This window comes from Trichomycterus rosablanca, chromosome 18, assembly GCF_030014385.1.
Source record: "Trichomycterus rosablanca isolate fTriRos1 chromosome 18, fTriRos1.hap1, whole genome shotgun sequence".
Taxonomy (NCBI): domain Eukaryota; kingdom Metazoa; phylum Chordata; class Actinopteri; order Siluriformes; family Trichomycteridae; genus Trichomycterus; species Trichomycterus rosablanca.
Genome location: NC_086005.1, coordinates 15,249,158 through 15,271,092, shown reverse-complemented (window position 1 = coordinate 15,271,092; position 21,935 = coordinate 15,249,158). Strand labels below are relative to the sequence as shown.

The following is a 21,935-nucleotide window of genomic DNA, read 5'->3' as shown; positions in this document are numbered from 1 at the left end:
ATCAGCATTCCAATTCATTCAAATATGTTCACTATGGATTAAGGTCAAGGCTTTATGCAAATCATGGAAGTTCCTTTACATCCAGTTTTTTAAAAAGACTTTTAAAAAGTCTTTGTGGACTTTGCTTTATGTCTTGCTGGACCAGGAAACTGCTTTCCCGAACTGTTGTTCCCTCTAAAGACACAATTTCGGAAATTCATCAGTCACTCAATTGCTTTGATTCCTTTCATATTAATGTAATACTGTACTATTGTAATTTTGTGATACTGGCCGGACTTGCACCACATCCCTGATGATAACTGTCAATGCCTGCAAACCAATTTGAGCCCGTTATGCCAGTAGAATAATTCGATTTGACCTGGCTCACATCACAAAATATCAAGAACTCTTCACTGTACTTTTGTCCTGATGTCTTCTGGCTGCCTGAACATCATTTTTTTCTGATTTAATAGAAATGCAATCTTTTTACTTAAAAGCTGCCCCTAGGATAGCTGTTATGTAAGTCACTCTAAAAAGAACTAAATAAATGGACTAAAGTAACCGGTCTTCAACTGGTCCCAGACTACGCCTTCGGGTGAATAGACAGCACTGTGTTAAGTTATTGGATGCCAGGTCCTAAAGCCACATACACCGATCAGCCATAACATAAAACCACCTCCTTGTTTCTATACTTACTGTCCATTTTATCAGCTCCACTTACCATATAGGAGCACTTAGTAGTTCTACAATTACTGACTGTAGTCCATCTGTTTCTCTGCATGCTTTGTTAGCCCCCTTTCATGCTGTTCCCCAATGGTCAGGACTCTCCCAGGACCACTACAGAGCAGGTATTATTTAGGTGGTGGATCATTCTCAGCACTGCAGTGACACTGACATGGTGGTGGTGTTAGTGTATGTTGTGCTGGTATAAGTGGATCAGACACAGCAGCGCTGCTGGAGTTTTTAAATACCGTGTCCACTCACTGTCCACTCTATTAGACACTCCTACCTAGGTGGTCCACCCTGTAGATGTAAAGTCAGAGACCATCGCTCAACTATTTCCGCTGTTTGGGTCGGTCATCTTTGAGATCTTCATCAGTGGTCACAGGATGCTGCCCACAGGGCGCTGTTGGCTGGATATTTTTGTTTGGTGGACTATTCTCAGTCCAGCAGTGACAGTGAGGTGTTTAAAAACTCCAGCAGCGCTGCTGTGTCTGATCCACTCATACCAGCACAACACACACAAACACACCACCACCATGTCAGTGTCACTGCAGTGCTGAGAATGATCCACCACCTAAATAATACCTGCTCTGTGGTGGTCCTGACAATTGAAGAACAGGGTGAAAGCAGGCTTAAAAAATATGCAGAGAAACAGATGGACTACAGTCAGTAATTGGTTGCGCACTCATCTTCACAAACTGCGTAGGTTACAAAAGGAAAAATGCAAAAATGGTGCAAACTGGCTACTGATAAATAAAAACTTTCTAGATTAGCAGTGCTTTAGAAGGGCTGAGGCATAGGTATGGTAACAAACCGCAAATTAAAGAAACAGTGGCCACATTAGGCGCGACCTACCAGCATGGACTGTGCAATCGACTGGTCGATCACGATCAATGTATTGGGCACCCCAGGCCTAGGCGGTCAGGTGGTCAGGTGGTCTTATACCACTTTGTTCCTTCTAGTTTCAGACAACACCACTGAGTGCGTAAACTTCACCCTGGACTACACTTTCATGTGACTTTGTTTTAGGTCTTTATATTGTGTTCTGAACTACACCATTGAATGTGTGGCTTACAACTTTCAGGGTTGGTTTCCCAGACAGGGATTAAGGCTGGTCCAGGACTACATTTTGCTTTAAATGGAGAATCTCCATTCAAAATGCTGTGTAGTCTAGGACTAGACTTAATCCCTGTCTGGGAAACCAACCCTCAGTGTCTTAAAGCCATAGTACTTGACTACTGTTGGGTACCAGGACTACATCATCTGGGTGCCTTGGCCTTAATGTTTTCTTATTTCAGGTGTATCCTTTTGTCTCACATGTCGTCACACTGTATAGTCCCTGCCATTCTTTCTCTAAATACAGACAAAGAAGGGTTAATGTTTTAGGAAATCCCCAAGTTTAGTGTTTTTCTTTGTTGTACACACATCATGCAGCTCTGAAAGGGGTTGATAAGCTAATAATATAAGGCATTTTAACCAGAGAAACCAAAATTATGCAGTGCAAGGAGTTGCAGGACTAGACCTGGGGAACTCTGCACTAACTTGCAAAACCACATCTGTGGTAACACAACGGTGTTTAAATCCACACAGCATTCAGTTTTATATTTAACGTTTATGTTTCTCAAACGGCATTTAAATCTCCAAAACAGATGACTATAATGTTAACCAGCTCTTTGCTAGCTAGCTATGTTAAGAAGACTATTGTTTATCTCTTGGCTGTTAGTTATCTAGTTGCACATTTGAGATAAATATACACTGATCAGCCATAACATTAAAACCACCTCTTTGTTTCTACACTCATATAGGAGCACTTAGTAGTTCTACAATTACTGACTGTAGTCCATCTGTTTCTCTGCATGCTTTGTTAGCCCCCTTTCATGCTGTTCTTCAATGGTCAGGAATCTCCCAGGACCACCACAGAGCAGGTATTATTTAGGTGGTGGATCATTCTCAGTACTGCAGTGACACTGACATGGTGGTGGTGTGTTAGTGTGTGTTGTGCTGGTATGCGTCGATAAGACACAGCAGCGCTGCTGTAGTTTTTAAACACCTCACTGTCACTGCTGGACTGAGAATAGTCCACCACCCAAAAATATCCAGCCACCAGCGCCCTGTGGGCAGTTTCCTGTGACCGCTGATGAAGGTCTACAAGATGACCAACTCAAACAGCAGCAATAGATAAGCGATCGTCTCTGACTTTACATCTACAAGGTGGACCAACTAGATACAGTAGGTGTGTCTAATAGAGTGGACAGTGAGTGGACACAGTATTTAAAAACTCCAGCAGCACTGCTGTGTCTTATCCACTCATACCAGCACAACGCACACTAACACACCAGCACCATCACCGTCAGTGTCACTGCAGTGCTGAGAATGATCCACCACCTAAATAATACCTGCTCTGTAGTGGTCCTGTGGGGGTCCTGACCATTGAAGAACAGGATGAAAGGGAGCTAACAAAGCATGCAGAGAAATAGATGGACTACAGTCAGTAATTGTAGAACTACAAAGTGCATCTATATGGAAAGTGGAGCTGATAAAATGGACAGCGAGTGTAGAAACAAGATGGTGGTTTTAATGTTATGGCTGATCAGTGTATATATCTCAGTGGAAGACACTGTAAGGAAACACAATAAGGACTGCAGCCTATTTTATTAACCTTGTCAAGGTATCGTTTTCCCCTTCCAAAGTAAGGCGACTCATTTTAGCCATTTCCACCTCTAGTTACCTTTGTGTAGTGCAGCAAAGCCAGAAATTAAGTCCCGATTATGAAACAGAACAGAAAAATCACATGAAGTCACTAAACCCTAAGATGTTTGTATTTATGGACTAAATCATTGGTGGCCAATTATTATTTCTTTTCTTCTAGTATTCCATATAAAGTGCTTTGAAACTAATTTCTTACTTCTAGTACTACTAGTACAGTAGCAGACCAAAAAGCAATCCCCTGCTCTGATTTATTTCATAAAGGTTTTCCAATTAGTTGATGAGTTTATCAGGTGATTCATAGAAGAACCTTTTTAGACAATAAGAGCAACAGACGTTTGGTCTGTTCATCTGATAAAAGGTCTCAGAGGAAGGAACATATCCTGTTTACATCAGTGAGGTCCTGTGCTAAAGTCCTCATGAGTCCACAGGATGCTTTCAGGTTGCCAGATGTAAATAAAATGTTATTACTCCTGCATGAACTGATCAACAGTAATCTTGCTCTGGAAAACAGGGTTAAACTGATCCAGCATGCTGAGGCCATCTGGAAACTGTTATTTTCAAGATTTATATCCCATCCTTATGAAAAATAAAGTATCAGTGGCAGTTGATATCTAACAAAAAGGTTTGCAAAGAGAAAAGACAAAGCTTTCTACAGTTTTCTTTTTCATTGAGCCTAGAAAACAGAGCCTGGAAGCCCTGATGTGCTTTTGATCAGTCATTCAGCATTAAAAAGCTCTCTGTGAGCCTTCCCCACACACAAAGCGAAGTCAGGATCTCAACCATGCTGCCAACCCCTCCCTTTCACTTTCTCGAAATCATTTGAGGTGAATGAGTGCATCTGGCATATATTTGATGGCATCATGCCACGATATAGAGAACTCTGATCCTTTCTGTTGCTTCTTTGCAGATTTAGAGGAAGAACTTAGAGGGAATAACCGAACACACACTGCAAAGCATTATTTCAAGCTGCAATTTAGATGACACACCTAAAGCAAAACATCTTTAAGGTTTGCTTTGCCAGACCAAACATGTTTCTTCTGTAGACTAAACATTAGCATTCTGAGTTTGTGCTAGATTCAGTGAAGATATGGTTCTAAGAAACAACCTTTGCTGCCTTACAGCAATAAGACAGCAATCATGGTGTGATATACACCCATCAGCCATAACATTAAAACCACCTCCTTGCTTCTACATTCACTGTCCATTTTATCAACAAAACAATTACTGACTGTAGTCCATCTGTTTCTCTACATATCTTTTTAGTCTGCTTTCACCCTGTTCTTCAATGGTCAGGACCCCCACAGAGCAGGTATTATTTAGATGGTGGATCATTCTCAGCACTGCACTGACATGGTGGTGGTGTGTTAGTGTGTGTTGTGCTGGTATGAGTGGATCAGACACAGCAGCGCTGCTGTAGTTTTTAAATACCGTGTCCACTCACTGTCCACTCTTTTAGACACTCCTACCTAGTTGGTCCTCCTTGTAGATGTAAAGTCAGAGACGATCGCTCATCTATTGCTGTTGTTTGAGTTGGTCATCTTCTAGACCTTCATCAGTGGTCACAGGACGCTGCCTACGGGGTGCTGTTGGCTGGATATTTTTGGTTGGTGGACTATTCTCAGTCCAGCAGTGACAGTGAGGTGTTTAAAAACTCCAGCAGCGCTGCTGTGTCTGATCCACTCATACCAGCACAACACACACTAACACACCACCACCATGTCAGTGTCACTGCAGTGCTGAGAATGACCCACCACCCAAATAATACCTACTCTGTAGTGGTCCTGGGAGAGTCCTGACCACTGAAAAACAGCATGAAAGGGGGCTAAAAAGGTATGTAAAGAAATAGATGGACTACAGTCAGTAATTGTAGAACTACAAAGTGCTTCTATATGGTAAGTGGAGCTGATAAAATGGACAGTGAGTGTAGAAACAAGGAGGTGGTCATAATGCTATTCCTGATCAGTGTAAATGTTACTAGACAGTATGTGGACACGTGACTGTGAGCTTGGACAACCCATTTAAAAACCATGGGCATTAATATTAAGATGCCCCCACATACCCCCTTGTAGCTATAATTAGCTCCACTCCTCTGGGACTGGCTTTCACAAGATTTTTGAGTGTTTGTGGGAATTTATGCAGGCTGGGTGTAGAGAAAGAACATGGCTGGCCATTGGAATTCTTCAGCACTAGATTAATCAACCAATCAACCCCAATTTTCTCCCCCAATCTAGTCGTATCCAATTACCCTAATTACATTATGCTTTACCTCTACCGATACAACCCTCCACTGCTGACTGAGGAGCTTCGCAACTGACATGCCCCCCTCTGACACGTGCGCAGTACCGACTGCATCTTTTTACCTGCGCGAGGCAAGTTCATATGCGGATCAGCCTTGTGCAGAGACAGCCACACCCTTATCAGCATTATTCCCCATGCGCAGACGCCATCAATCAGCCAGCAGAGGTCATAATTGCACCAGTTATGAGGAACCCAGGTCCAGCTCATTCCACCCTGAACAACAGCCAATCGTTGTTCATGTGGCCACCCAGCCCAACCGGATGGCAGAGCTGAGATTCGATACAATGTGTTCGAAATCCCAGCTCTGGTGTGCTACCATGTTTTTACCGCTGCGCCACCTGAGCAGCATCAACCATGTATTTATGAACTTTACTTCGAGCACAGTTGTACAGTCATGCTGGAAAATTACAGGGTCTTACCCAACCTGTTGCCACAAAGCTGGAAGCATATAATTTATATACATGATTTTACACCCGTTATCAATGCAAGCGGCTGAAACACCTTTCATTTAGTACCTGTAGTGTAAGCAAAAGTTTGGAAACCATTCCAGTTGCACCATAAGCTCCTTCAAGCAGCTGACCAAGGATATAAATAATAAACATAATGAACATCATATTATTAATATTAAATGACAGTGCTTTAAGGGGTAGGATATGTAAATCTGCTTTGTAGTCTGCACTTTAGAATTAAATATAAGGTTTAATTCATTAAAACCATAAAAGTTTAATACATTTGAAGCTGTTTACTGGGAAGACTGTAAATGAGATTTTAACTTGATCCTGGTGTTTAAAAACCACTCTCGAATTTTTTGCATTGTGTATATTGTTCTTAACAGTGTAAATTAAGGACGCATCACAAAAAGAGGATTTGCATAATAGAAGGCTCCTGTCCTTGTACAATTTCTGCATATTTTTAGCATGGCAGTTGTTGGACATTTGGTTTCCATGATTTTCCTAACTCAGAAGACATTTTGGGTTAGACATTCTCTGTCCAAACATACACCGATCAGCCATAACATTAAAACCACCTCCTTGTTTCTACACTCACTGTCCATTTTATCAGCTCCACTTACCATATAGAAGCACTTTGTAGTTCTACAAATACTGACTGTAGTCCATCTGTTTCTCTGCATGCTTTTTTTAACCTGCTTTCACCCTGTTCTTCAATGGTCAGGACCCCCACAGGACCACCACAGAGCAGGTATTATTTGGGTGGTGGATCATTCTCAGCACTGCAGTGACACTGACATGGTGGTGGTGTGTTAGTGTGTGTTGTGCTGGTATGAGTGGATCAGACACAGCAGCGTTGCTGGAGTTTTTAAATACTGTGTCCACTCACTGTCCACTCTATTAGACACTCCTACCTAGTTGGTACACCTTGTAGATGTAAAGTCAGAGACGATCGCTCATCTATTGCTGCTGTTTGAGTTGGTCATCTTCTAGACCTTCATCAGTGGTCACAGGATGCTGCCCATGTGGCACTGTTGGCTGGATATTTTTGGTTGGTGGACTATTCTCAGTCCAGCAGTGACAGTGAGGTGTTTAAAAACTCTTATCCACTCATACCAGCACAACACACACTAACACACCACCAGCATGTCAGTGTCACTGCAGTGCTGAGAATGATCCACCATCCAAATAATACCTGCTCTGCGGTGGTCCTGTGGGGGTCCTGACCACTGAAGAACAGCATGAAAAAGGGGTAACAAAGCATGCAGAGAAACAGATGCACTACAGTCAGTAATTGTAGAACTACAAAGTGCTTCTATATGGTAAGTGAAGCTGATAAAATGGACAGTGAGTGTAGAAACAAGGAGGTGGTTTTAATGTTATGGTTGAATATTTACTAATCATTTAGCTTTTTCCATTAGTAGGGGTTAAAACTTTGGTCTCCTAAATGCGTTTTTTGTATATTGGCTTTTGATACAACAGTTTCTAAAAGGCAGGGATGCCAAGAATTTAGACTCTGTAAAGCTCAAACTGTACAGTTTGCTGGCACTGGGTCATAGAGGTGCTTATTCAGTTGTTTGTTTTTGGGTCAGTGATTTTTCACTTTGACCTCACTGTTTCTTTTTGCTGATGGTAGTTGTAATAGGCTTAACAGGACTTACCCTTGCAGTTCAAGTATTTTGTTTCGAATGTAGTGGTCCTTTTTAACTGATTTACTCAGGTGTGTTACTGTTTTATATCCTGTCAGTGAAGACATGAAAAATCATTAAATATATGATGATACAATTTCCAAAACAGCAAAGATCAAAAAGTGTCAGTATACCAAATAAACGCTTCTATGTGTTAGTCTTCTCTTAAAACCATGAAGTCAGTGGTTCCTCAAGGGGGCTGCGGTTGCTTGAGAGGCGTAGAATAACCCGTGATCACTGACTCCCTCTGCTGGTTCTAAATTACAATTAACATTGAAAAGCTGGTCTGAAATAAAAGACTCATATACTGTAAGGATCTTCTGCCATTTTTGTTCATAAAGTGTCTTATTAAGGTCCCAGACCACACGGTAAGCCAGCAAAACATCTTCAACAGACAAAATTCTGTAACAGAAGAATGAAATATTAATCCTATCAAAGACATTTCATCTATTGGTGCTTTGATAGTAGTACAAAGCGCTGTATAGCATCTGTCCAAATTGCCCCATGGGTGTTGAATCAGGCTGAGATCTTATGAGCGTGAAGGCCCTAGCATATGATTTACACTATTGTTCTACTCGGTTCTTCAGTGACCTGGTGTGCACTGTGGATATTGCATTGTTATACTTCAGTCAGAACAGAACATTTTCACCATAATGCTGAGGTACTCAGACAGAGGAACTTTGATTAAGTGATTGATTTGTAGTAACCCTTCCCTCTAAGGGGACAAGTGGACCTAAACATGTCAGCAAAATGTTCCTCCTTAAAATCATATACAGTATACACACAACATATATATTATACACTGATCAGTCAGAACATTAAAATAGAAGCACTTTGTAGTCTACAATTACTGACTGTAGTCCATCTGTTTCTCTGCATGCTTTGTTAGCCCCCTTTCATGCCCACAGGACCACTACAGAGCAGGTATTATTTAGATGGTGGATCATTCTAAGCACTGCAGTGACACTGACATGGTGGTGGTGTGTTAGTGTGTGTTGTGCTGGCATGAGTGGATCAAACACAGCAGCGCTGATGGAGTTTTTAAACACCTCACTGTGACTGCTGGACTGAGAATAGTCCACCAAACAAAAATATATCCAGCAAACAGTGCCCCGTCTCGAATATGACCAACTCAAACAGCAGCAATAGATGAGCGATCGTCTCTGACTTTACATCTACAAGGTGGACCAACTAGGTAGGAGTGTCTAATAGAGTGGACAGTGAATGGACACGACATTTTAAAACTCCAGCAGCGCTGCTGTGTCTGATCCGCTCATACCAGCACAACACACACAAACACACCACACCCCATGGTGCAGTGATCTATTACTCCAGCCCATCACTCCTGAGACGCAGGCTCTAACCCCAGCAGTGCTATCGGCCAGCCAGGGTATATATGCAGACATGATTCGGTATGTCTGAGTGGGGGTGGATGGCCGAAGCCCTGTCCAGGGTGTTCATGCCTTGCGTCCAGTGTTTCTTTGTAGAACCGGGCCAGCATAAAGCAATTGATGAAAATAAAATTATTTATTGATTGATTATTAACATTCCTTATATTAAATACAGCAAAAATCAGTAATAATCACATAAAAGTGCTATAACACTGGAAGTAAGTCAGCATGATAACCTGATGTCTGACATTTATATCAGTTTTATGATGCAGGGTCCAAGAAAACTGTTCCTAAAATGTTAAAATCTGCATTTCAGTGAAGAAAATTTAATACTTGAAGACTGTGTAGTGTTTGCTTTATGGATGATCCATTGTCCTTCATTGGATTGCTAGATATGGTTTCGGCAAAATGATAAAATGTGATTCTGAACTCCTCAGACAGGCTATTCACATGAGCACATCTATCTTTATTTAGTGCACCAACTTTGAACACATCTGGAATGCTTTCGGCTCTTAGTATATTTCAATAACATACAACACTTTCTGTCCATTTCTCTCCTAACCTCGTGGTGAAAATAGTCATGTTTCAGTTATTGTCCGAGCACAGTGGGAAGTTTTTGCAGCCTTGATGGTGCTTTTTGTCTCCTGTCCAGGGCTCTCGGACAGATTGTCTTTGGATCCAGTCTTCTTCTGCAGAAAGAAAACAATGATTTTTGAATAAGATTGTGTACATCCTTGTAAACAAGAATAGGAAGATATACTTTATTTGTTATATATACAAATACAGGTGTACAGGTGCCCCTGAAACAGATAGGGTTAAGGGCCTTGCTCAAGGACCCAACAGTGGTTGCATAGCAGAGCCTGGATTTGAACCGCCAATCTTCCGGTTGATAGCCCAAAGCTCTACCCACTAGGCTACCACTGTCAATGTAGTCAGCATTTAAAATCCCTGAGCAACCGGTCATTTGCGCAAATCTACTGTTCAGAACAAAAAAGTGCTTTTGCAGTCTGTAAATAATGAAATATTGTATTGGGACACCCTTCAAATTTTTAATGCATGTGTTTCAGCCATAACAATTGCTATCATGTATAATAAATCAATTATATAAACTTTGCAACAACAGTTGAGTAAAGGTCCTTTTCTGTTCTGGAATTTCTGTGTCCCGTGTACAAAGCAAGGTCTATAAAGACACGAGGACCAGCTTGGTTCTAAGAAACTCCATTGTCCTGCACAGAGTCCTGACCTCAACTCCACTGAACAGTTTTGGAATGAACTGAAACATTGATTGAGGGCACAAATTCCCACAGACATACTTCAAAGTCATGTGAAAAGCCTTCTTAGAAGAGTGGCTTTTGTTGTGGTTGAAAAGATCACACAGTGGTCACTCTATTTTAATACCATTTGTTTTTTAAATGGGATGTCCAACAAGCACATGGTCAGGTGTCCCAATACTTTGGGTATTTAGTGTAGAATAGAATACCTTTATTTTATCATATATACATATACATGTGTACAGTACAACGAAATTCTTTTAATGAGTATTCCAGCTTATTTGAAAGCTGGGGTCATAGCGCAGGGTCAGCCATTGTATGGTGCCCTTGGAGCTGACTGGGTTAAGGGCTTTTCTCAAGGACCCAACAGTGGCTGCATGGCAGAGCTGGGATTCAAATTCTTAACCTTTTGATTGATAGCCCAAAGCTCTACCCACTAGGCTACCACTGTCCCAATACTGTAGTTACACCATTTATGTGTACAATTACAGACTTTAGCCCATTTGTTGGTTTCAGCCTATCTCTACCTTGATTACTGGAAAGTGAAAGCACCGGGTCGGTGTAACTTACCTGTGGGGTGGCAGTACTAGATCCAGTTAAGTCTGCAGTGCGTGTAACAGGAAGTGGAGGCACCAAGTCAGTCCGAGCACTAGAGAGAGGTAAAGGGAGTTACAAATAGAAATTATGTAAGTGGGAATAAGTCGGACTCCCGACACTACAGTTCCACTATATATGGACTTACTTGACCTCTGAGAGGACAGATCTCTCTCCATCAGAGCAGTGTGACCGCCGATACTGTCGGTAACTACGTGGAGAATGAGAGTGCCGGATACGGATGGGGTCACCCTGAGTTCTAAAATAAAACATTTTTACTAATTAAATGCAATTCTCAGGTGATATCTTAATCAACAATTTCTTTTTATTATACACTTTAGCAACCAAATGTCTCATTTAAATAACAATGAACTCAGACCTTTGACATACTGCACACTATTGTACTGTGGATTTGTTTCTGAATGGATGGAATTGCGATTTTAAGCCATCAGTCTATACTTAATAGCCCGTAATGAATAAGTGACATCCTTAAGAGTTGCTATTTGCTTTAATCTTGTCCTAATTTGCTTACATTGCCTTGAGCTGGAAAATAAAATGCTGTGATGCTTCTGTAAAAACAACTTTACTTTCAGATGTCCAGACAGTGTGTCTGTATGTATTTATTTTTTTGTTTTAGGTAAAAAGCAACTGAACATAATACAATGAATAATTCCTCCTTCCATTGTAAATAAACAAACATTACTGGCTATTACCTTAAATGTATAATTTCCATTTATAACTTACTACTAATGTATTTAGCAAATGTTATTTTAGTCTTTTATAGTTTCTTATATTGTGGTATTCTTTCAATCTAACCTGAAACTGGTAATTTAGCACAAGAATAGCTTGGCTAAGGTTTGCTTACTCTACTTTCTTGTATGGAATCTCCTTCAGCTGGTCTTCTGTAAGGCCAGAGGGATCCACCAGATCCTTCCTGCACACACACACACATCTCTGTCATCATCTCTCTCATCAATGTACAAAATGTTTCCATTGGTGTTAAACAGGGTACCTAGGAAGGCTTACTGAATATGCTTCCATAATTGCTCCTTAGCTTGCACATCTGGACTTCTTCTACAAAAAACAATGTCAACACATATCAGTAAGCTCAAAGAAGGTCTGACAACTCTGCAGAACTACAGAAGTGAGAAAAGTAACCACTGATACTAACGATCGAGAGCGATGCCGAGACCGGCGATGGTTGGGGTCGTTAGGGTTTTTCTCCTTTTGCCTGCGTTGCACAGCCTCCCACTGTGGGCCAGAATCTACCATCTCATTCTCCTGTCGAGACCTACAGCAAGCATGCATACAGAGAGCATTGTCTACAGGTTACGCCAGTTCCTATAGCAAGACCACCAAGAGTGATTGCTGTTCTGACATGTGAGTGGTGAGACTCCTTACCGGTTTCTCTTTTTACGATGCTCTCTATTGGAGTTCTCGGATTCACTGCCACTGCTGGTGTTGCCACGGGAACGTGACCTATGGGCGCAAACGAGAGGGGTGAAAAGAGGAGAGGGATTGCAGAAAATTCTAGATTATTTCACTCATTTCATATGAGTGCTTAATAATGATCAGGATTGAGGTGGGTATAGTATTTCATTTCATTGTTTTATTTTCATCAACCACTTTATTCTGGACAGGGCAGCAGGTCTGGTTAGACAGTGGTAGTCTAATACAGTGTTTCTCAACCTTTTTTCAGTCACGGCACCCTTTAAATGTATTCAAAATCTCAAGTCACCCCAGTCTAAAATGTATTAAAAAACTTACATTCTGCCTCCCTCAGACTGCTAACACACAAAAACACTACAGGGATGAGACGTACTGTGGTTGCATTGCATTAAGTTTCAGAAAGATCCTCTCTTGTGCAGAGATGTGCCTGTGTTTGTTTCTGCTTTAAAACATACGCGCCATGAACCAATCAGATGTAACATCATTAAACAAGTTTATAGTTGATTTCTCAATTATTTGTCATTATACCACTAGCACTGCTCATTGTCTGCATGTTCTCTCTGTAGCTCGGTTACGGCTCTCAAACTTAAAATCAAAAGAAGCTTTACTGGCATGACAAATAAGGACATTCGTGTTGCCAAAGCAAGTTAGAGAGAAATAATAAAAATAACAATAAAAAAGAACAAATATATACAAAACAGTTACATGTGCAAAAATATAAAATAGAATAAAATATTAATAAAACAGTGCAAAATAATAACAATAAAAATGACAATATTTACATTAATGAGGTAATGAGCTCTCTCTCTCTCTCTCTCTGCATGTGTGTGTGTGTGTGTGTGTGTGTGTGTGTGTGTGTGTGTGTGTGTGTGTGTGTGTGTCGCTTGCTCTCTCCGCGATACTGAAAGTGATTTGAATTTCGACAATAAACAGCTCTTATTATGACTGATTAATTCCCTCTACTGATGGAAGCGGAATGGTTGAATTACAGCCGATAAGAACTGCACAGAAATATAAATATATATTATAACGGCTCCCAGAGACGCGACTCGGTTCCTTTTGTTCATTTTAAAGAGCCGTTCAATGGAATCGGATCGTTCACGAACGACTCATCACTATAGGCAACGCACGCAACCCGTGTTGACGTTGTAGCATGGGGAAAGGGGCGTGTGAGACAAATTTTGATGTTTGAGGCGGCTAATGGTCTACATTTTCATGATAAGTTGACTTTTTTGTATTTTAAATTTATTTCATTTTCATTATCAGTAACGTCAGAATATTTTTGACGGCACCCCTGACGAGTGCCGCGGCACCCCGGTTGAGAAAGGCTGGTCTAGAAGGTAGAGCTTTGGGCTATTTACTGAAAGGTTGGGAGTTCGAATCCCAGCTCTGCCATGCAGCCACCACTGAGCCATTGAACAGCCATACAATGGCTGGCCATGCACTCTGACCCCAGCTTCCAAATGAGCTGGGACACCCGGAAAAAGAATGTCATTGTGCTGTACATGTGCACATTTAGTAGACAACCTACAATTGTAAATGAATACAATTTAAGCATTGAAGGTTAAGGGCCTTGCTTAGGGGCCCAACATTGTGGCAACTTGGTGGTGGTGGAGCTTGAACTGGCAATCATCTAATTACAACTCCAGTGCTATACCCAATGCGCTTCTACTGCCCTAGGGTGCCAAGCCATCTCAGAGCTTTGACCATCCCCCCTCAGACATAGCCAATCATGTCTGTGTGGATGGCCGTCCTATAGCACTGCTAAGATTCGAACCCTGCTTTCAGAGGTGGTGAGCTAGAGTAATGGTATATTCCACACTTCTAAATAAGCATTTGCAATAAAGCTTGTCGTAAATGTAAATCAAACCCCTTCAATTCAGGATAAAAACCTGTTATTTGAAACTTTACACAGATCTTAGTTGCCTACCTCCTGTGCTGCTTGCTGGATGGATCCTCAATGTCCCGGCCTTTCCTGTGGAAGCAGATAATCAGAGCAGGATACAATTAATCAGGCTGCGTTAACACTAATTTAATTCTGTAAATGTTCCCATCAGTATCTTCCCACATTGGTGTTACAGTGTATCACAAAAGTGAGTACACCCCTCACATTTCTGCAAATATTTCATTATATCTTTTCATGGGACAACACTATAGACATGAAACTTGGATATAACTTAGAGTAGTCAGTGTACAGCTTGTATAGCAGTGTAGATTTACTGTCTTCTGAAAATAACTCAACACACAGCCATTAATGTCTAAATAGCTGGCAACATAAGTGAGTACACCCCACAGTGAACATGTCCAAATTGTGCCCAAATGTGTCGTTGTCCCTCCCTGGTGTCATGTGTCAAGGTCCCAGGTGTAAATGAGGAGCAGGGCTGTTAAATTTGGTGTTTTGGGTACAATTCTCTCATACTGGCCACTGGATATTCAACATGGCACCTCATGGCAAAGAACTCTCTGAGGATGTGAGAAATAGAATTGTTGCTCTCCACAAAGATGGCCTGGGCTATAAGAAGATTGCTAACACCTTGAAACTGAGCTACAGCATGGTGGCCAAGGTCATACAGCGGTTTACCAGGACAGGTTCCACTCGGAACAGGCTTCGCCAGGGTCGACCAAAGAAGTTGAGTCCACGTGTTCGGCGTCATATCCAGAGGTTGGCTTTAAAAAATAGACACATGAGTGCTGCCAGCATTGCTGCAGAGGTTAAAGACGTGGGAGGTCAGCCTGTCAGTGCTCAGACCATACGCCGCTCACTGCATCAACTCGGTCTGCATGGTCGTCATCCCAGAAGGAAGCTGACGCACAAGAAAGCCCGCAAACAGTTTGCTGAAGACAAGCAGTCCAAGAACATGGATTACTGGAATGCCCTGTGGTCTGACGAGACCAAGATAAACTTGTTTGGCTCAGATGGTGTCCAGCATGTGTGGCGGCGCCCTGGTGAGAAGTACCAAGACAACTGTATCTTGCCTACAGTCAAGCATGGTGGTGGTAGCATCATGGTCTTGGGCTGCATGAGTGTTGCTGGCACTGGGGAGCTGCAGTTCATTGAGGGAAACATGAATTCCAACATGTACTGTGACATTCTGAAACAGAGCATGATCCCCTCCCTTCGAAAACTGGGCCTCATGGCAGTTTTCCAACAGGATAACGACCCCAAACACAACCTCCAAGATGACAACTGCCTCGCTGAGGAAGCTGAAGGTAAAGGTGATGGACCAAACCCAATTGAGCACCTGTGGCAAATCCTCAAGTGGAAGGTGGAGGAGTTCAAGGTGTCTAACATCCACCAGCTCCGTGATGTCATCATGGAGGAGTGGAAGAGGATTCCAGTAGCAACCTGTGCAGCTCTGGTGAATTCCATGCCCAGGAGGGTTAAGGCAGTGCTGGATAATAATGGTGGTCACACAAAATATTGACACTTTGGGCACAATTTGGACATGTTCACTGTGGGGTGTACTCACTTATGTTGCCAGCTATTTAGATATTAATGGCTGTGTGTTGAGTTATTTTCAGAAGACAGTAAATCTACACTGCTATACAAGTTGTACACTGACTACTCTAAGTTATATCCAAGTTTCATGTCTATAGTGTTGTCCCATGAAAAGATATAATAAAATATTTGCAGAAATGTGAGGGGTGTACTCACTTTTGTGATACACTGTAGGGACACATCAGCTCCCTACTCACTATTTATTTATTCTGAAAGGTTCTTTCATCAGCACCTTACCCCAGGCTAAATCTTTTCAGCTCTTTGCTCAGAGGCACAAAGCTCTAGGAAGCTCATTACTAGAATCCCTTCTTTTCTCTGCAGACTTACAGGCTAAGAAGGTATAAAGTGTTAAAACAGTTTACCTTTACACCGTAACACTCACACACAGAAGGTGGGGTCAGATCAAATCATTTACCTTTAGTAGCGACACTTTTATACCTTTATGAAAGCTCTGTAACACAGTTTTTTCGCTAGAGGGAGTCAAAGTACAACTAGTTATTCCTACACATGAAGTATAGCAATGGACTTTAGTTACAGTCGATTAAGACCTTCTGTATATTTAACTGTCTTTCCTGTTTTGACACACCCAGGCCTAAAAACTAGCTAATTATAGCCCAGTCTAGTACACTATATTATACTAGCCTGCCACCGCTGAGATCTGGGTTCGAATCTCAGCTGTGGTATCAGCAGGCCGGGCATTGGTTTTTAAAACTATGTGATGGATTGGCACCTGTACAGGGTATTCCTGCCTTGTACCTAGTGTTTATAACGCTGACCAGGATTAGGCGGTTAATGGAAATTAATAGTAATGTTGAACATCATGGACATTCAATGCTTACACATTTTGAGAAAAAAAAAACCTTTTAGTTGTTTTTTGTTTTTTGTGTAGTTTTAAATTTACATCACATTGTAAGAGAGATTTCCAAGTGATGGATAAGTGAATTACTACAGTTCTGTCCTCAGCATGATCAGCTGACAACTCAATATTTCTTTTGGTTGTCTAATCAGCTGATTGTGTGCTCCTCCAGTCCACTCTGCAAATTATTTAAACCACTCTCTTCATCACATGTTTTTTTGGTAATGTATCAGCTTTTGTTCCTATGTGAGCTCCCCTGGTACTTTTTTTCTGCAATCTGATTTTGGTGTCTCACACAAAAATATATTAGGGTAAATTGAATAGTAACATGACTTACTGAATGAAGGGATGTAAACCCAGCAAAGAGTTCAACCCTGGATCTTTGTTTTTCAGGTTATGGTTTCTCAGGTACATTTATTAATGGCTTCTTTGATCATGAGTTGTTTTTCTATTATTATTTTATTTTCTTTATGCATTTTCTCCCCTTTAGTGCATCCAATTGCCCGATTGCGTCACGCTTCCTCTCCACCAATGCTGATCCCTGCTCTGATTAAGGAGAACGAAGCTAACCCACGCCCCTTCCGACACGTGGGCAGCATGCCGTATGCATCTTATCACCTACACCTTGATGAGTGCAGTGCAGCTCAGCGTTGTGTATGGAGAGACACACCCTGAGAGCACTCTTTTCTCATCTCTGTGCAGGTGCCATCAATCAGCCAGCAGAGGTCGTAATTGCACCAGTCATGAGAGAGGGAGAACAGGCCAATCGTTGTTCATGTGGCCGCTCAGCCTAGCCGGCAGGCAGAGCTTAGATTCGATACAATGTATTCGAGATCCCAGCTCTGGTTCCAGCGTGTATTTTTACCGCTGCGCCACCTGAGCGGCTTGAGTTTTTTTTTAACAAATCAATTTCATATGCAGATCTTATGCAGATTCTTTTATTTTCTAATGGTATAAATGATTAAATATTGACCAGTACACCTTCTAACCTTCACCCAGTCAATCAGCACTAAATTCCTAAGTAAAAGTGAATGTGTAAACAGGGCATATTGTTAATGTGGGTGTGTCTTAGTTTAAAGATTCTTCAGGTACCAAAGGAGTTAACACTTCCGTATGAAATCGAAACTATATTTTTAAAATATGCATTGGCACTGATTGCAGGGGTGCCCTTAATTTAGGGGTTTAGAGGTCACTACAACGGATTCCCTTAAAACATAAAATGATTTAATGCACACATAAATTAATAAAAAGTTATAAACATTTGATATTAAACTCAGGTACTGCAGGGGTAAACTGCACTACCCCACTTCCGCTGGGATTCAGGGTTCAATTCCCCAGTGGTGCTATCAGCTAGTTGTATGTCCACATATAGACAAGATTGTCTGAGGGGAGGATGGCTGAAGCCCTGTGATTGATTGCAGTTTTGGGTTTGGCCTATTTTTTAGCCTGGAGTGTGCAGCAGAGGTAAAACCCAGTGATGCATAGCTGTATATTTTACACACGCTCTACCAGCCAACATCTTGTTAATGCCATTTTCAGTTTAGTTTATGTGTTATGTGGCTGACAAGCTATTGGATGTTAAGCTGATTTTAAGGATACAATTGAAATTAAGGACCAACTTAACTCGACCCTTGTATTAATCACATGTTCACACACCCATTACCTGTGCTTGGAGTTCAAAGGGTCATTCTCGCTTCCTCCTGAGGGCGAGCGCCTGCGTGTGTTTGGGAATTTGGGCGATTTGTTTCTCTCGCTGGCTGAGTTGTACAGTCCGCTAATGAAATACAAAAAGACATAAACAGCAGTGTAACTTTAAATGAAACTGAAAGTGCTAAATCTAAAGCTGCTGGCATTTCTTTATAGCTGATCATGTTGGATTGTGTAACTTATCCTTAGGAAGAGTGGTTTGTCTTATAGCTGTTATTAAAAAGGTTAAAGGAGACAATCTATTTAAACCAATACTTTATCGTGATGGGTCATAGCTTGTGTATGTAGTTGTGAATGTTAATGTACATTTATGCATGATTAGAAATATCATTTAAAAAGAAACTACTGTAATTATACCTCTGTGGTGCATTTTCGTCCCATGGTGCTGTGTTCTTGCTTGGCTGGTCCTCTGAAATGCTCTCGGTCTTGTTAACTTTTGGGCTTTGACAAAGAAAAAGTGCAATAGGCTGATCATGGGTTTTGTTGCAGTTATCAAACGTACAAGGAATATAGGGTCAGTGATTTGAGGTCAGTACCTCTTGGCTGGTGTGTGCGTGCTGGCTTTAGTCTGGCCTTCACCCAGGGAACTTCCTGCCTTTGTGACTGATCTGCTTCCATTGTTTAAACCTAGGAGACACGTCAAAGTACAACAAGTCCTATTTTACAGATTCACAGAGTAGTGTGGTCAGTTTTACCAGAACTTCTGGTTCTAGAAAAATTAAATTGTGCCATTGGTCTAATACAAATAGTTCTAGTTTATCAGAGCCAAACCTAAAGGGGGTACCTGAGATACTGGAACAGTGCTAGACTAGCAGCTTTGTTAAGTTAGTTTTAGTGCTTTTATTAGAGGTATTCAATGTTATTATCCATTTCATATTCATGTTTTGCCACAGCTTTAATCTATCGTGAGGCCTCGGCCACCCATTTTGGTACCAAGTGGTAGCCTAGTGGGTAGAGCTTTGGGTTCAAATCCAGGCTCTGCTATGCAGCCACTGTTGGGTCCTTGAGCAAGGCCCTTAACCCTGTCTGCTCCAGGGGCTCCGTACGATGGCCGACCCTGCGCTCTGACCCCAGCTTCCGAACAAGCTGGGATATGCGAAGATAGAATTTCATTGTACTGTACACCTGTATATGTATATATGACAAATAAAGTACATCTTCGTCTTCTTCATCACCCATTACCCTCAGACATAGCCAGTAATGTCTGTTTGTAGATGCCCGACAGGCCGATAGAGCTGCTGTGGATTCAGACCCTGCATAATTTACTGCTACCTTGCCATCAAAGTCAAGTAGTCATCTTAAAGATAGTACAGGAACACCATGCCCCACTTAAAAAAACTGTTGAAACATGTCAGTCTTATAAGAGTTACATAAATATTATACGCTGTAGAACTTTATAGAATCACAGTAAAAGACTTGAAATAGTGCTGAATCTACCCAGCAGTGGCTGGCCTGCTAAAACTTTCTTAAGAGCTCAGCAACAAATGAAAAAAGATATAAAGTATAATATAAAAAAATATTTTAACATGTGGGTATATATATAGACTTGAGTTTGTGGCTTAGTGAAAGCTGGGCTCACAAATATAGAAGGCAAGTGCCATTACATGAATCTAGCCATTGGAGGGACACGTACTGTAGTGGACCACATACTTTTTAACAGCTGTCTAGTTTTACAGGATCTACAGAATTACTATGTTAAATAAGAGATTTGTGTTACTAGCTTTCTTACTTACAATGTGGCCTGCAAGTTACTATAGTGAATTCAATCTCACAATCAATACAAGTAAGTTTGTTTGTTTGTTTATTAGGATTTTAACATCATGTTTTACACTTTGGTTACATTCATGACAGGAACTCGTTACTTATCACACAAGGTTCATCAGTTCACAAGGTTATATTAAACACAGTCATGGACGATTTAGTATCTCCAATTCACCTCACTTGCATGTTTTTGGACTGTGGGAGGAAACCGGAGCACCCGGAGAAAACCCACGGGGAGAACATGCAAACTCCACACAGAAAGGACCCAGACCCCCCCACCTGGGGATCGAACCCAGGACCTTCTTGCTGTGAGGTGACAGTGCTACCCACTTAGCCACCGTGCCGCCCATACAAGTAAGTAAATGTACACAGATATTCAAGAACAGCTTCGTCTGAGTTCGTATATAAAGACAATAATGTAAATTAGGAATGACAGCAATGTAATGTTGAGTAGGCAGCATATTTATGGCAGGTGTGCTAACCTGTTGGTTGAGTGCTTCTTTTTGGATAAGTCTTACTGCGGGTGCGCACCACCTCCAGATTCTCTCTGGGTAAACCGACACACTGATCTTTTCCCATCTGCATGGCCGTTCTCCCACTAGTTCAAATGGAAAAGAATACAAGAAAATGTACTCATTATGTGGTTTCTATGTAATTATAACTCTATAAACAATACACACTGTTAAAAGACCTGAAAAGAAAATACCACAAGTAAAACAATATGGAGGTACATGCAGCTCAGTTTGCATGAACATGATGCTTCAGACTTTTAGTTCTTTTTCTAAACCCCGGAAATCTTTCTTTAGACAATACTATAAATTATAGAGTAGTTTAAGGACTGCACTGGAGTGTAGCTAAATAATTGATTAGCAACAATAGCTAAACCATAGTACTACAACAGCATGTTCCATCCATGCTTCTCCTAAAAGCTATAAAATAATTAAACAAGATGTGTTATTAAGCTGCCCTGCTTTTAATTTAATGCTCTAATACAGTGTTTCTCAACCTTTTTTCAGTCACGGCACCCTTTAAAAGTATTCAAAATCTCAAGTCACCCCAGTCTAAAATGTATTAAAAAACTTACATTCTGCCTCACTCAGACTGCTAACACACAAAAACACTACAGGGATGAGACGTACTGTGGTTGCATTACATTAGGTTTTAGAACAATCCTCTTATTTCTCAATTATTTGTCATTATACCACTAGCACTGCTCATTGTCTGCATGGTTTTTCTGTAGCTCGGTTACGGCTCTCAAACTTAAACTCAGAAGAAGCTTTACTGGCATGACAAATAAGGACATTCGTACTGCCAAAGCTCAGTTACAGAGAAATAATAAAAATAACAATAAAAAAGAACAAATATATACAAAACAGTTACATGTGCAAAAATATAAAATTGAATAAAATATTAATAAAACAGTGCAAAATAATAACAATAAAAAATACAATATTTACATTAATGAGGTAATGAGCTCTCTCTCTCTCTCTCTCTCTCTCTCTCTCTCTGCATGTGTGTGTGTGTGTGTGTGTGTGTCGCTTGCTCTCTCCGCGATACTGAA

The 21,935-nt window shown here is 41.1% G+C and overlaps 1 protein-coding gene across 1 annotated transcript in view; it reads right to left on the bottom strand.

Moving 5' to 3' along the window:
• Positions 1-9,682: 9,682 nt before the first annotated feature.
• Positions 9,683-21,935, bottom strand: part of epb41l4a (erythrocyte membrane protein band 4.1 like 4A) — a 74,437-nt gene continuing 62,184 nt past the window's right edge. Inside the window, exons 12-23 of the mRNA XM_063013990.1 lie at positions 20,857-20,972; positions 19,150-19,240; positions 18,971-19,054; positions 18,570-18,680; positions 14,482-14,526; positions 12,504-12,581; positions 12,274-12,393; positions 12,129-12,176; positions 11,968-12,036; positions 11,251-11,361; positions 11,079-11,157; positions 9,683-9,926 (exon numbers count right to left, since the gene is read on the bottom strand). Coding sequence (XP_062870060.1) covers positions 9,816-9,926; positions 11,079-11,157; positions 11,251-11,361; positions 11,968-12,036; positions 12,129-12,176; positions 12,274-12,393; positions 12,504-12,581; positions 14,482-14,526; positions 18,570-18,680; positions 18,971-19,054; positions 19,150-19,240; positions 20,857-20,972 — 1,063 coding nt within the window. The 3' untranslated portion in view covers positions 9,683-9,815. The remainder of the gene's footprint in view (positions 9,927-11,078; positions 11,158-11,250; positions 11,362-11,967; positions 12,037-12,128; positions 12,177-12,273; positions 12,394-12,503; positions 12,582-14,481; positions 14,527-18,569; positions 18,681-18,970; positions 19,055-19,149; positions 19,241-20,856; positions 20,973-21,935) is intronic.